General features: G+C 41.5%; 1 protein-coding gene across 1 annotated transcript; it reads left to right on the top strand.

The window, feature by feature from the left end:
• Nucleotides 1–867: 867 nt before the first annotated feature.
• On the top strand, nt 868–14,654 carry mogs (mannosyl-oligosaccharide glucosidase). Its single transcript, XM_080451969.1, has 5 exons — nt 868–1,005; nt 2,546–2,915; nt 4,888–5,111; nt 5,526–5,719; nt 11,878–14,654. Exons 2-5 carry the CDS (start codon nt 2,561–2,563, stop codon nt 13,646–13,648), a joined length of 2,544 nt encoding a protein of 847 aa, XP_080308095.1. The 5' UTR covers nt 868–1,005; nt 2,546–2,560; the 3' UTR covers nt 13,649–14,654.
• The last annotated feature ends 1,995 nt before the right edge of the window (nt 14,655–16,649 follow it).

The following is a 16,649-nucleotide window of genomic DNA, read 5'->3' as shown; positions in this document are numbered from 1 at the left end:
GGGAGCATTTTCTCCTTTTGTGGGTTCTTGATAATAGTTTACTGTACGATAAACATAGCAATGATTGATGTAATATCCATTGGCCAGAAGTTGATCCACCACTTCTTTTTGATGCTGTGAGCTATAAAAAGGTAATTGAATGAACCAACTGAATAAGTCTACAGTAGGCAGGAGATAAAATAGCCGGTCTACAAGCTCACAATGCGTTGCATAGATCTGCTATTTTCAAAAGATTTTTATACATTTGAAAACGTGAAATGGGACATGCTGCTATTTTCAAAAAATATTGAGAAAAAAATTAAAATATTTTGAATATTTTTTAAACATTTTAAGTTGCATGCCGTAAATAGCAGATCTACAAGTTCACAACATGAGCTTGTAAATCTGCTATTCACTGAGCACGACACCGGCACGCAATTAAGTATAAATCAGGCTTAAAGCTGGCTGATCTGTTCTTTTCCCCCCAAAATAATCTGTCACGTGTGATGTGAACTTGGGATCCCCCACCCTGACAAGCACTTGGAATGTAGGAGTTGAGGCATTACATTTTGTTTGACTCGTTCCACAGATAAATATTGTGAAAATAACAGATCTACAAGCTCACAATGCTTTGCATTTTGCGAGGCGTTGTGAGCTATTTTCACAATGTTTGCCTCTTTCTTAAATTATTTGACAATTTGGCCAATGTTTGACCAGTTATTATAGTATACTCAGTTTACTTTTGATGCAGAATTTGTCTTTTTTTTTCCATTTCTTTTTTTCTTTGGTATTAAAAGGGTCTTAAAAGTCCTTAAATTGTCACTACACTGTCATGTGGGGGTCCCGCCCCACAGATTGAGAACCACTGGACCACGCAACCAGCCAGCAGTCAACACATGGGAGTAACACGTCAGTGGTGGTGGTGAAGTGGAGGCGGGGCAGTAGGCTTACAACCAGGAAGTAGCTACTAGTGCATTAGCTAGCAACGGATATAATGAACAGTTGAGAATCTGTTACATTGGACAGGTGAGTAACAATAACAACACACCATTACTAACATATGTGTGAACGTTCCGTCACTATAACGTCTAATAGTCGTAAACCAGACTCCTTAATATTAGACACAGAAAACGATGCAATGTTGCATCGTGCTAGTTGTAGGGCTCAGTCATAGCCCTGAAACATGGCAGTCATATCATGACAGTCATGGAACCACTTGTTCCTGGTTTGAGAATTACAACCGCTACATATACATAAACGTTCAGATTTCAAATATAAAGTGCTTACCCCCAAGCCACTGATGTATCAAGTTAAAGCGGTCCGGCCTAAGTACCCGTATCTTCCGTATTGTTGAATAAAAAGCATTTTAATCCGATTGGTGGCCATTTTCTCCGAGTTTGCTTTCAATTACGCGCCCATATGGGTTGGGAGATGTATTGCACTCTGATACATTAATTGTTATTTTATTGAAAATGTCCGCCGATCGGATTAAAATGCTTTTTATTGAACAATACGAAAGATACGTGCACTTAGACTGGTTCACTTTAACTTGTTACATCAGTGGCTTGGGGATTAGCACTTTATATTTGAAATCTGAACGTTTATATAGATGTAGCTGTTGTAAATGTAAAATATTCGCAAACCAGGAACAAGTGGTTCCATGCCGACGAGCGTCATGTGAACCATGGCTAGTCTCAGTCACGGCTGCCTGTCACCGTGTCATTCCGTGGGTTCAGTTCAGTTGTGTGTTGAAAATGTGCGTCTTTTCAATAAACCCTGTTCCCGAGGTAAATCCTTCCAGATTGAGATGGAATGTATTATAATATACTGTGAGTTAAAATACCTGACAACGTTTAGCTGGTTAGCTGACCTGACTGACCAATCACAGAAAGCTGCCCCCGGTCTGCCGCTAAGGTTTGATATTCTGAAGACAACGTTATTATGCATTAATATATATATATATATATATATATATATATATATATATATACACACACACACACACACACACACACACACACACACACACACACACACACACACACACACACAAACTGTTAATAAAGTATTCAATCAATCAATCAAAAAGCAATCATCACATTTATGAAATTGACAATGAATGGCATAATATTGTAATGACTGGGTGGGCAGAGGATTCATAGGAAGCAACATCACAACTTCTGAATACAGGAAGCGGGTTTATTTGCAGCCAGCCAGGTGTCTTTATACTTCTACCTAAGATATAAACAGAGGGGGTGTTCTGTCTGCTTTCCTCCCAAAGCCCATGGTTGTGTAACAAATGTGTCCGTGAAAATAATCAAACAAACGCACATTGATCATTATAAACATGTAACCCAATTCCTGACTGAAATATTAAGGGCAGTATACACAACAATGAATGAAGTCAGTGTTGTGCACCCTGATGCATGCTGGGTGGGAAGTCCTTTGTCCAATCGCATTTGTCTCCTTTTACTGGTGTCCAAACAGACATATCGGAACAGAACTATTTGACTGTAATTACTTGTTACTATTTCATTTGAGTTGAAAAAGCTGTCCTTTTTCTCAGCTCCAGTAGGGCCGGATGGGCAAGCAGAGGAAGAGGGTGGGGGCTGGGGAATCCGCTCCCCTAGCCCTACCGCGGAAAGATGAGAAGCCCACTGTGTTGCACCGCAAGGAAAAGAAGAAGAAGCTTGACATCGGCAAAGTATTCATCAACATCTCCATTGGCCTTTGCATCTTCAGCCTCATTTGGTTCTTCTATGCTCTGTACATGCGATCGGCCCTGGCCAAAAGAGTGGTGACCCTTCACCCTTCACCCCGTGTCCTTGATGCCAACAGCACCAGTGCTGAGGTCTCCCCTGAAAGATTCTGGGGGTCATACAGGCCTCAGGTATACTTTGGCATGAAAACCAGGAGTCCCAGGTCTACTGTCACAGGTAGCTTGCCACTTATTTTTTGGTGTTCTTCCTTTATGTCAGATTTCTGGGTGTGTGTGCACCAATCTTTCTACCCAGGATAGGCACCTTTAGTTTTTTGGGGGGGCATTTGTCACTGTACATTTGCACATAAGGAATTTTTTTTCTCATCCTAACTATTATGAGCAGTGGGGAAGTGCCATTAATACGGCACCCCGGGAGCAGTTACGGGTTAAAAGAGTAGTTCACCTAAATAATTACAAATGTTCTATCAATTACACACCCCATGAAGCCTTGAATTCATTGAGATCTTTTAGTTTTTATCACATTTCTGAGCCAATAATTTATCAGTCAGTAGGAGATTCAGTGGGAGACTCTTTGAGTGTGTGTGTTGGCGACGGGGGACGGCTCCGCCTGTTAGATCTGTATATGCGCGGGTGTTTGTGTGTGTTCTGTGCCTCCACGACGGGATGTGCACTTTGGGTGCTCATATCCCCCTACGGGTATGGTCTAGTTGTGTGTAATTGATAGAAAATGTTTTTTTTTGGGGTGAACTACTCCTTTAAGTGGACGATTCATCTCATTTAAAGGGCAGGTTCACCCAAAAAAAATACTTAATTTCCATGGTTTACTCACCCCATGGCTTTGTTGAATACAATGACATTTTTCATTTGTATTACATTCCTTTACGGTGAATGAAGAATCCAAAGTAAACAGATGACGAGATTAACAGCAAAACTATATAAAAAATCATTTTACAAACTTTTCCGTGTGATAAATACATATAAATAGCATGGGAGCAGACCAAGATGTCATGAAGAAGATCAATGTGATCAAAACGTTGAACAGCAAATAAACAAGTGGAGCTGAGAACCAGTGTTTTTTGCAGCAGACCAACAATTGCCTCATACTATGTAAAGGTGTAGGCTACCAATGTCCGTTACTGTCATACTGTCAATTAATCAGTAAGAGTAGTATGCTTTATTGTGTGTAGGATATCCTTTAAGTCACTGGCGCAAGATGCTTCCCGTTTACAGTTTTCTAATAACCCAACACTAACTAAAATTGTAGTTTTCAGCCAATATATAGCCAGAGCCCAATTTTATTACTTCATCTTAAAAGGTTGGGTGCGCATAGACGACAAACAGTCAGTGGTGTGTTCTACCGTGGTACGCTGTATACGCAGTATGGCCTGCAGATTTTTTGCGTCGCCACCGTATACATTCAAAAACAGTTTGAAACGGCGTATCTGATACGCTGCACCCAGGAGTGGCTGGGCTGGGGGGCGCAGCAATACAAACAGCAAGAATGTGGTCTGTCTGACCGTCTGACTAGTCTAACTCTGAGGCTTATCATGTGCGTGGCTATTGTTCTTGAGGTGATAATTAATGGCTACTGGCGAAGGAATTTACACATTTCAACGACCTGCCATTCACTTCATTGAACGTAGGTCACTGAATTGAGTACTTCATTAGTATTCAAATTGAGCATCATTGTACTGCAAAATCTTGAAAAAGTTAATACTATTCTGTAATAGATACAGGAATGCTCGCTGTTAACACTGCTATTATATCTGATAAGCCTAACCAGCATTTATTTATAACAATCCTTGCACTTCTATGGTAATACAAAAAAAATGCATCCAAGGCTAAAAGCAGCTCCGAAGTGGTTGAGTTACGGGGTGATTAACATTAGAAACAGTAGAAAATCAGTACAAAGCATATTGTAAGTGTACTCAGTGTTACTGTGAAACTGGGCCTGAGTGGGCCTGGCCGAGTTTGTGCGGGGCAGAAACACGCGCGGAGCATGCGCAATTTTTTTACATTAATTAATTATACGCGCGCGCGTGCCGTACGTGTGGGAGGAACTGGGGGGGAATTGTTATAGTATACCCTCCAAAAAAATCGAGAACACACCACTGCAAACAGTGCTACACAAGAGAGAATTGAGTATCCCATACCAGCAAAGTCACATAGCCTTTTCTATCTCCCAGGTCTGATGTGGATGCGTCAGTTCTCAGACATGGATGTGAACCTGAGGCACACCTGTGAACAGGGAGACCGTCTGCTAGGCTATGGCTGGCAGATGCACGATGGCCTCACCTTCGGCGTCCAGGAAGTCCGAGACATTGACTTCACCCTGACCACAGAATTTGTCAAGAGGGCCGGCGGGGACCATGGTGGGGATTGGACCTGGAGGATCACTGCCAACCAGCATGTGAGGATTTAGGAGCAGGATAATCTGTATTTACTATTTTACAGTAGGTTGAGGTTCAAAGCATATGTTGACTTTGAGCTTTACTTGTTAATCACACTGTCCAGTCAGACAGCAAGTATACAGTATTGTAGTAGTATAAAGAGTACAGGCAGAGGGGAGTGTTCGTATACTGCATGTGTAAAAGTGGAAAAGGAATGCAATCCACAAATGAGCATAATTGAATAAGAACATTTATGTCAAATTTCTTCATTCTTCTATATGAACTTAATTTGTCAGCTTTTTTTATGCACCACTATAAACTGTCCCAAAAATTACCAAACTCATTGCTTTACGTGATGGTATTCAAAGCTTTCTGTCTCAAACAAATGATAATCACAGGTTGTCACGGGTTTCCTTTGACCTTTTTTCCATCAGAGTTCTGCCCCCCAGGCGCCAGTCATCTCTCTGATGTTCTATGCGGCAGCAGACACACAGGGCTCCGTGGAGACCCACGTAGAGAAGAGTCGCCTGAGTTCCATCACTGGGTTCTCTGAGGAACTTGGTAACTACAAGATCACCTTCCGCAAGCCTGTCACCGGCGGGGAGTCCTCCAGTGTCAAGTATGCCAGGTATAATAATCTTAGTATCCTACTATAAAAAGAAAGAACCTCTGTCTGTCATTCTGTCTGATCCACATTTTTCTCCTCAGTGGGTTGCGCAATTAATCTGAACTTGCACACAGACATTGACCGTTAGCATATGAAGAGAGTGACAAAGCCAATTTGTCACTGTTCCCAAAAGTAAGTTGTTTATTAGCGTTTTTGTGAACTGTCCTCCCGTGCTGTGGGATTTGTAGTTGTGGGTTGTAGAAATGACATAATTAAGAATTGCCATTTTAGAATGGTATTGTAGTGGTAGCCATCTTACCTGAGTCCTGCTGAACTTGCTGTAAGTGGGAACCTATGGTAAGAGGCATTATGTCATCTTTATGATCTGTGTACTCTTCTACCAATACATCAGTACTGATATTCAAAGTAATAAGGGACAACTGTGCCTGTCTAGAATGAATACAAATGATAGAACTTTTATTCTAACAGCTTTAAGAGAACAAATCTCACTTCAAGGCATGGACTATTTTTTATGTGCTATACTGAATACAGTATCATGATAAGACACAAGCTAAGATGGCAGCAAGTGAGGTTTATATATGTTAAAGGAGTAGTTCACCCAAAAAATTACTTATTTTCTATCAATTACACACCCCATGAAGCCTTGAATTCATGGATTTATTATTGGTTTTGTCCAATTCCTAAGCCAATAATTTGATAACCGTCTCCTATCGGCTAATGTATCCGGTAGGAGACAAAAAGGAGACTCTTTGTGTCTCCTACTGGAAATACACACGGTCATCAAATTATTGGCTTAGGAATGCGACGAAACCCAAAGAAAATCCATGAATTCAAGGCTTCATGGGGTGTGTAATTGATAGAAAATAAGTATTTTTTGGGGTGAACTACTCCTTTAAGTGATTGCATGATTGAAGGAGCCATTTACCATTTGAAGGTGGTTAATTTTGGATTAGTCTAGATGTGGTGTATATGTGTTAATATTAGGTGTGACTCCTCAGATAGACTGATTGTGTGGCGTGTGGGTAAGGTTGTTATTAAACATTACTGTAGTCTGTTAGTTTATATGAAATTGAAATGTTAGCTGGTTATTGTTTTTGCAACAATAGCCTCACTTCTCTGTTTAGCTAACAGATCAATGCTGTTGAGAGCTATCAGCAATTAACTGTAATGTTACCTCGTTTGCTAAGTTTTTGTAGTTGTAGTTGATATGTAAAAGTATCTAATCTACACTATATTGACTTGTGGAAATGATGCCTGCCTCCTGGTGTATTTTGTCAACAATTAAGCAAAATTAATGACATATTTCTACTGATTATATATGGATACGTATTCGAGAAAATGGCAAAGCCATGTGTGAATAACTGAATATAGAGCATCCGTCTAAAGAAAATGATTGTGGAAATAGATAAGGCTATAATGGCAGGAATATATTATTTGTCAATGCCAAGAAATACTTGTAAAAGGCACAGGGGTAAAGTTCCTGTCTACCACCGGAGACTGTGGGTTTGAATCCGCCACGGCGCCTTCTGGGCGTCCATACGAGCACAATTGGCCATGCTCGCGGAGGGAAGCCGGACGGGGAGGAAAATCTGTCGCTGCACCAGTTACTCCTACAGGTTAGGCAGGGAGCCTGTCAGCAGGGGATGTTGAACTGTGAGGAATAGGGTGTTCACCCGCTCACGCTAACGTCCTCTCGGTGAAGCTCCTCACTGGCAGGTGAACCAGTAGGTGGAAAAAAGCACTGACAAGGCCACACACACAAGTGTGTGGGGAATTGGCATAACGACTAAATTGGGAGGAAAAGGGGAAAAATAATTGGCTGCTCAAAATTTATATATATATATAAAACAGAACTTGTAAAGATTCAAAATGAAAGCAAATGAGCAATAAAACTGTTATAGTCTTGGGTAATGTGAAATATGAGTGTTCACCAGAATGAATTGTGTAAAATGGTGGGCTTTAATAAAAAGCAATGAAGCGACAGCAGGAAGGCAATGTGTGGAAGCAGCATGACAGGCAGTACAGAGGACATTTTCAAGTGTGTGTTGTACAGATGGCCTGTCAAATTGTAATGAGTGCAAGTTCCTTGCACAAAACCAAAAACAATGTGTGTCGTATGTCGCCTGAACTGCTTATCCAAAAATAAGATGGTAAAGGAACATGCAAATAACATGTATGTTGCATATAGGTCCTGTTCTAGAAGGATAACAATTACATTGGAATATAAGATCATCACATTTCTTTTAATAAAAACACATAATAGGAAAATGGAGTCATATCTTTGACTGAATACAAAGTGGAGGAAAAATGTTTCCAAACAACTGTCAGATGAAACACCAATATTGCAAAGTTTCACAAAGGCCAGAGAAGACTAAAGCAGACAGAGAAATGGCACGGTATGCACTTATCATACTGTATGAATTATGTGAACTGTTGGCATAAAAAGGAAAGGGACTAGCAATGTATTTGTTATCCACCATGATATGGCTGGAAACTGCACTACAGCTTTGTGTTATATGAGACCATGTTTTGGCATGTTAACAGTTTAGCCTCAAGGCACATCAAGGATCAATATACAGCTAGTATAGATTTGCTACTTGTTTGATAGCAGTAAACAACTTAACATATACTGTAAGCTTTGACGGACTGCTGTCAACAGAGACAGGCTGATGCTATTCAAATTATATTTCCCTTATTATTCATTATGCATTGATTGTTATTTTTCTATTTACGTTTAGCTTTTGCTGGTTACCTTCCTGTTGTTCTTTTTTCTTCTATTGAATTGAGCTGGTTCTCAATTTCTACAAGCTCTAAATGCTCAAGTTTGAGGTCATGCAATCTTATTGGCTAACTGCTGGCTAACCTCCCTCCCAGATCTTAAAACAGCAACTATATAGCATAGCATGTCCCACAAAATTACCGTAATTTTCGCACTATAAGCCGCACCTGACTATAAGCCGCAGCAGCTAAATTGAATGTTTGGAACATATATAAGCCGCACTGGACTATAAGCCGCGGGTGTAAAATCCATAGATTTAGGAGGTCCCCTAGTGGCCGTTAGCTGTAAAAATCCATAGATAAGCCGCACCGTTATATAAGCCGCAGGGTCGAAAAATGGGAAAAAAGTCGCGGCTTATAGTCCGAAATTTACGGTACATGTTTAAGCAATAACAATCATCCTTCCATAAATGTATCGACTCAGGGGGCGGGGTCCCTGCTAGGGGCTCAAACTCTAGATGTGAGCCCTGCGTAGCGGCCGGAACCTCTAGTTTTCTATATTGTCCCTGTCATTTCCCTCCCCTTCTCTTGGTCTGGGGAGAGTCGACAACCACGTGTCTCCTCTGATAAACATGGAGTCGCCAGCTGCTTCTTTTTACATGACTGTGAGGAGTTTCACCGGGAGGGCATAATGCGTACAGAGATACATGCTATCCCTCCCAGTTCTACTCTTATTATCAGGCTCCCTGACCAACCTGATAAGAGTCACTAGTGCAGCGACAGAGAGCACCCTCCCATACCTGCTTCCCACCCCTGAACACGGGCAGTTGTCTACATTGAAGCACCCGGCCAAGCCGGAGGTCGCCATGGAGGAATTGTATTTTACCCCACGCCACCAGGATGCCCCAAACAAATATGTTTACCTTTATATTTAAATGTAACCATCTATAATGTAATGCCTAAACACAACCATGTTCACACATATTGTGGGTGTGATGTACTGTATTTACTTTACTTTACTTTACTTTATTATGGATCCCCATTAGCACTTGCACTAAGCATGGCTATTCTTCCTGGGGTCCGACACACCCAAATACACATCATACAGAACGAACATAGATACAAACACAGACAAAGACAATAGTTCACCTACAAAAATTCAGAAATACATTTACAATTTTACAATTTTGTACATTTCATGATCAAAGGGAGAAAAGGGTTACCCATACATTATTATTATTGTTATTATTTCCTTTTTTTTTTTTCTTTTTTTTTTCCCAAACCATACATTTCATGATAATAACAAACAAGTCAATAAGATGTCAAAGGTTAAACACAAAATCATTAAAGTTCATGAAATATTGGAAGGTACTGTTTTACCATAATTTTGAAACCCTCTTTTGTATTGGCTTGAACAATATAACTCGGCAATGAATTCCATCTTCCAATAGCTCTATACATAACAGTTTTCTGTATAACAGATGTTTTAACTTTGGGAAAATTCAACCTTCCTTCAATTGCATGTCTTGTTTGATATTCATGATGAGTACAATGTTTTAATAACCTTTTATATAATAAAAGGTTATTAATATTGATATGGTCCAGGAGCCACTGCCTTTAAAAAAAATACCGGCATTAGCATTGGCTATTCAAAAATAGTGTGTCACTTCGTGTCGCGCTGCGAGCTTGTACATCTGCTATTTTTGAACATTTTAGAAAAATCTTGAAAGTGTTTGAAAAATGTTGAATAATTTTGAATTACCAAAAAGTTTGAGAATTACTGAGAATCTGCCTCATGTTTTAACTCATTGACTGCCAGTGACGTGTTTTGACCATAGAGTTAAAAATAATAGAGAGGGCACCGGAAATCCCCGCCCATCCACTTGTATGGAGTTTCTCACCCAGCGCATACTTCCTTTTCACCCCTTCTTGGGTTGGGAAATGTGACGGGTATTTGGGGCTTATGTGATGCGTTTGGCGCCACCTCCGTGTGCAGCCCTGTGCGCAAGCTTGTGAGTCGAGCCCATTGGTCGAAACCGTTTTCGCTCATTCATGTGTCTGGCCCAAGGGGCCAGCCTGACATATTTACATTGAAGCCGATACGTAAGAGAGACAGTTCATATGAATGGCTTGTATGGCGCTGTTTTACCCCTGCAGGTGTCAGAAGGAATATTCTCTTATTGTAAGCGGATGGGTTTTTGACTTTAGATTTTCTTACCTTTATAAAAATGGTCATAAATACTATATGCTTCCAGTCGCTAGTTTAAAGTCTCCTTTCAATCATCATGATATGCGTTTTGCTAAATTATGTCCCATTTATTCTAAAATTGACGATAAAGTAGGCTATGCTCCAGGAGGGGCGGGATGATTTGATTGACAACCTACACAACCAATAGTATTCATTCCCCGCCCCCGCTCTTGATTGACAAGCTACCCAACCAATAGCATTCTTTGGGGATTGTTTTCCGGTTCCCTGGTCACATGTCTGGTCTCAAGCAATAGCGTTTGAGTTCCGACGTGCCCAATGGTATATATTAAAGATGGCGGATTGCACGTTCCTGAACAATCGGCTTCATTTACGGTCTGTAGAAACCAATGGGTGACGTCACCGTTCCCTTCGTCCATATTTTTTACGGCCTATGGTCTGGCCCCAGCCGTAATAAGCTGCAGTACCTATGTTTGACCAACATGTCCAATGCGCCCTCTCGGTTCTGGGGGCTTGGTTTTGACGTGTCTCAATCCAATGCCCACACCGCCAAGGACATGTTTTACGCTAGATAGCGCTCTTCGCTAACATATGAGTCACCATTTGACCCTCAGTGGAGCAGGGAAGCAAGAAATCACCTGATCGCAAAAAACACATGCACCGTTCATTTCCTTGTTATTTTATTAGGAAAAAAGCCTTTTCTCAGCTCCCTGCTTTTATGGAGAGACAAAACTGTAAGGCCTTGTTGAAGAATAGAGATCTAGCCACACAGGCATAGTACTGATCTGTCATTCTCTGCTGTGGACTGGCGCCTTCACACAGTATAATAACATAATGACAGAATGAATTAAAAGAAAACCCTAGAGGCTGGAGCTGAATTGGAAGAAATGGTGATTGAAAAGATACTAATAACTGGTAAAGTTGTATTACTTTACCAGTGTATGACATTAAAACTATGTAATACTTGTCTACAACATGCTCTAGGTGTCTAATGGTTAACCATCTCTTGGGAGTTTATGCAATACCATGGATATATAATATAATATTTCATACCGTTTATCTACGTTTGTGGCTTTGACAGCTGCAAACACTGTTTTTTTTTTTACTCCAGTAGTCAATGAGTTAATGTGTTAATGTCTTACCATTGTGCAAACATACTGAATTATACTGGTGAAGAAAACAGGTCATTAATGTCCAAGCCAAGTGACAGTGTGATCAATGCTTCTCTTTGCAGTTACAACTACCTTCAGACGGTCTCTCCTGGCTTGGAGAAGCTGACTGACATTGTGAAGAACAGTCTAAACCGCAGGTTCGTCTACAACCCCCCTTCTGGTGAGAAGAGGCATTACATTGGCCTGGACTCCTATAAGCCGCCCCACCACCAGCACCAACAGAAACCCACTGACGCCCGGAAGGAGAGTGACTTTGTGGTTCACCAGGTGACCATCCAGACTCCGTTCCAGATTGAAGTCCTGTTTGAGTCCGAAAGCTTTCATGACCGGCCCAACCAGCTGGTGGGCGCCACCATGACGGAGGAGCTGGAAAAGAGGAAAGCTGCCTTTAATGCCAAGTTTGAGAAGACGTTTGGCCTCGAGAGCAAAGGCTTCAGTCAGGCTCAAGTTAAATTCAGCAAGGCAGCCCTCAGTAATATGTTGGGTGGGATGGGCTATTTCTATGGTCAGTCGGTGGTCCAGTCACACTACAACGAATACCCTCTTCTCTACCCTGATGGTACATTGTTCACTGCTGTACCCTCCCGCTCCTTCTTCCCAAGAGGGTTTCTGTGGGATGAGGGTTTTCACCAGCTGTTGCTGAGCAAGTGGGACCCCCAGGTGTCCCGTGAATCCATCTCTCATTGGCTGGACCTCATTAACGTTGAGGGCTGGATCCCCCGTGAGCAAATCCTCGGCGATGAGGCTCGAAGTAAGGTCCCCGCTGAGTTTGTGGTCCAGCGAAATGAGAACGCCAACCCACCCACCCTTTTCTTGGTACTTCAGGAGCTCATTGAGCAGTACTCTTCAAACCCAGATGCTGTGTCATCTCAGAAGACCTTTCCGTTTCTCAGAAGGCTGTACCCAAGGCTCAAAACTTGGTTTGAGTGGTACAATACCACACAGTCTGGGCTCCTGCCCAACTCGTACCGCTGGCGAGGACGTGACAAGGATACTAATCTCTTCCTCAACCCCAAGACGTTGACATCTGGGCTCGATGATTATCCACGAGCCTCCCATCCCTCAGCAGACGAGCGGCATGTGGATCTACACTGCTGGATGGCATTGGCATCGGGTATCATGGCTAGCATTGCACAGCTCCTGGGCGAACCGCACCAGGAATATGAGCGCACCCACCTAGTGCTGAGCGACAACGGCCTCCTCAGTGAGTACTACTGGTCCGAGCAGCTTCATGCCTTCAGTGACTATGGCAACCACACCCAGGCAGTGTCCTTACAGCAGGAAAAGGTGTACGTGCCTCCTGGGCAGCCACGGCACCAGTTCCCTGTGGCACGACTAGTGCGCTCAGTCCGCCGTGCCCCCAAACTGCAATATGTAAACGCTTTTGGTTACGTTGGCTTGTTCCCTTTCCTGCTGCACATCCTTGAGCCAAACTCGCCCAAGCTGGAACACATCCTGCGAGATATGAGGGACTCGGACAAGCTGTGGACTCCCTACGGCCTCCGCTCGCTCTCCAGGGCTGACCCCATGTACATGAAGAGAAATACGGAACACGACGCCCCTTACTGGAGGGGCCCCATATGGATCAACATCAACTACCTGACCGTGAGAGCCCTGCACCACTACAGCAACCAAGAAGGCCCATATCAGGAGAAGGCAGCTGTCCTTTATCAGGAACTCAGGACAAATATTATCAACAATGTTTACAGGCAATATGCTGAGACAGGGTATATCTGGGAACAATACAACGACGGCACTGGCAGAGGCCAAGGAAGCCACCCTTTCACAGGCTGGTCAGCCCTGACAGTTTTAATGATGGCTGAACAGTACTGATACGTTAGATCTCACCTCAAGTCTTTTGAAATAAAAGATATTGGTTCTCATTTGTCATACAGACAATGTTTTGCAACTTAAAGTGTTGATGATTAAGAAAATGTATCTGATTGGTCAAATGTTCCTACCCCTTTGATATGAAAGCAAACCCCAAAGTTAGAGTCATGTTGTCAAGAGCATTGTTCGTTTGGTATTAACCTCTATTTAGTCTAATGAGACCCTCAGGTTCCATGCAGGCATCTTATGAAATTATGTTTTATTTAAACGAATTTTATTTAAATGATTGTAGACCAGTTTTTGTTTGCCGATGTTTGTTTTGAGAAGTCTGATATTTCTGAATACTGTGTGTGTGTGTGGTATGGAATGTGATACACGTTGAAATGGCCATTTTGTTTAATAGGAAAGGATAACGGTAGCATAATGTGTAACATGATGTATAGGCCTATGAATCTGCACTATTATGTGGTTCAGGATGTGTCTGGGAAGATGTTTCCCTCTGGAAAATGTAGAAGACGATATAGTGACCCCCCTTCCCAGTTATTTGTGCAGCCCTATTGAACACACAATATGCGGTTAATGTTACATACTGCTGTGCAGGAAGACTAGTACTCTCATTCACAACAGCAGATCAGACCATGGACTTATTTCACAAATGAGTGCAATTTGTGTTGTTATGCGGTCTGAACTCCTATTCATTCCTGATTGGTGATCTTGGAATGAAAACCGTTTGTGTTATAGTCTGTCAGACAGTCAGTCTGTGTCTTTTTTTTAATTCAAGGACGCCCATAACTCTTCAGAGTGTACAAATGGAACCCACTCAAGGATACTGAGTGACCCTGGACCCCACTTTGAGAACCACTGCTGCACCGTGTTGGTTAGCTTCGACTGAATTGTCTCGGGAAGCACCAGTAAATTGGTGTGACACAATTTGTGGGTTGAGTGCCAAGGAATAATATGAAATCTGATTGTGGAATTGTTTTGTTAAACAATAAATGATCTAATTGTGTTTCTTTTTGTGTTAGTTTAACATGTTTAATGTACATAACTGGGATTTTACCTTCACTGAGCATAGAATAAAATGGTAAATATTTAGTGAGTCTTGGTACGTCAAATTTCAGAATGAGAATCTGTTTATTGGTCAAGTAATGTATGTTAACATATCAAGAATTTGGCTTGTGCATCTCATGTTCATACAAAAGATCTGGCCGGCTGGCCGGTCCTCCCAATTTCAATATAGGATACATACAGTATAGGCATTGTACTTAAAGGGATATTTCACTTTGAAAAATAAATTGGGTCATTTTGTCATCTACTCAGGCTTTTGTCAGACAGTTTTTAAGTTGCTTGATTCAGTATTTAGATATTTGATATTCATTTTATCAGACACGCCCTCTTCCTATACAGACCCATTGTAACTTCAAACTCCATTTTAACTATGATAGATTCATCGAAAACACCTGTCCTTGGTTCTGGTAACTCATACCGCCGGGTGTTTCTGATGAATCTAACATGTTTAAAATGGAGTTTGAAGTTACAATGGGTTTGTATAGGAAGGGGGTGTGTCTGATGAAATGAATATCAAATATCTAAATACTGAATCAAGCAACTTAAAAATGGTCCGGGGTGCTCCCAAAAGCCTGAGTAGACGATAAAATGACCCACATTTTTTTTGAAAGAGAAATATCCCTTTAACATGCACTTGCAAATGCGCACATATAGTCTTACAGTCCAATGTTATAATCCTTGTATTTAATTTGACTACACAGTAATTGACTTTCCATGATAATTGCAATTCAAAGCACCCTAATCGAAGCACCCTAATCGAGTATTAGATAGGTGCATTGTGTTTTGATCCTCCAGTCAATATCAGCAACTTTTCACCTTTCTGTGCAATCTTATTTCCCAAGTGGTATAGCTTCTGCTTATCATTGGTAATAGATTAAATCCCACTAGAAGCCCTTTTTTCTCCTTCATTTTCTCAGTCTTCCCAATTGTCTAAAAGTACTTTCTAAAAGTAGTTACCATTACACAAAGCATTGTTTGAACAATATAACTATTACAATATTGCAATGAGGACGATACAGTATTTACATTAGGTCTAATTTGAACTGTTACTCGTGATATCACATGCAGATATCATCAGTATCAGGTCAGCATCAGAAATCTACCAGAGAAAATATCACAGATGCAAAGTACAAAGCTTAGCTTTGAGTTCCGGAAGATCATTTATATGTTTTGCTGTTTACATATTCCTGCAGCAATATTATGAGCACAAGAGCCCTTATTTAACTTAGTGAAAACATCTGTTGAAGTCATCCTGTGACCATCAACACTTAAGATGTTCTGCAGAAAATCTTCCACCATCCAGGAGGAAGACGGTATCAACATCCTGAGCATACTGTGACCTTAAACGCTGCAGCTTGGCTCTTTCTCCTTTTGTCAGACCACAAACCGAAGGTCACTAGCTGACGTCAATCTGCTGCAAATTATTTGTTTTTACCCTCACGGTTTCCATGGCACATCATTGTTGTGAGCACTTCGATTACATCAAAAGGCACGGAGAGAACACGGAGGGATGGCATTTTCTTTTCAATCACTGACATGCTGACATACATTCTCACACTGAGCCATACAAGTAGCCAGGTTTCTTATTAATACTTTGACATGACATAACCAGTGTCTCGGTGCAGGGAGCACTGATGTTGGCTCTCGGAGAGAAAGAGTGAGAGAGAAAGAGAGCTCTCTATGTGTGTGTGTGTGTGTGTGTGTGTGTGTGTGTGTGTGTGTGTGTGTGTGTGTGTGTGTGTGTGTGTGTGTGTGTGTTTTGGTTGACCACTGAGTTCTACAGTCTTTCATGAATCCTTTCAATAGGATACAGTAGATGTGTAGTAGCTTAGTTTAAGGTCCAGCATGCTGCAGTAAGCTTGCAGGGCTAAATATAGTGCTCGGCTAACTGCATTCTGGTTGTGAAGGCACAGATTGGCAAACAAAGTCTCAGTAG

Source organism: Gymnoscopelus braueri (genome assembly GCF_963280865.1).
Source record: "Gymnoscopelus braueri genome assembly, chromosome: 2".
Taxonomy (NCBI): Eukaryota; Metazoa; Chordata; class Actinopteri; order Myctophiformes; family Myctophidae; genus Gymnoscopelus; species Gymnoscopelus braueri.
Note: the sequence above shows the minus strand (reverse complement) of the source record. Positions and strands in the feature narration are given on the sequence as shown.

Excerpts from the sequence above, each read along its gene's own strand:
- mogs (XM_080451969.1), top strand. The coding sequence starts at position 2,561 with ATGGGCAAGCAGAGGAAGAGGGTGGGGGCTGGGGAATCCGCTCCCCTA. Across the intron at positions 2,916-4,887 it reads TCCCAGGTCTACTGTCACAG|GTCTGATGTGGATGCGTCAG; the intron begins GTAGCTTGCCAC and ends TCTATCTCCCAG. Across the intron at positions 5,112-5,525 it reads GGATCACTGCCAACCAGCAT|AGTTCTGCCCCCCAGGCGCC; the intron begins GTGAGGATTTAG and ends TTTTTCCATCAG.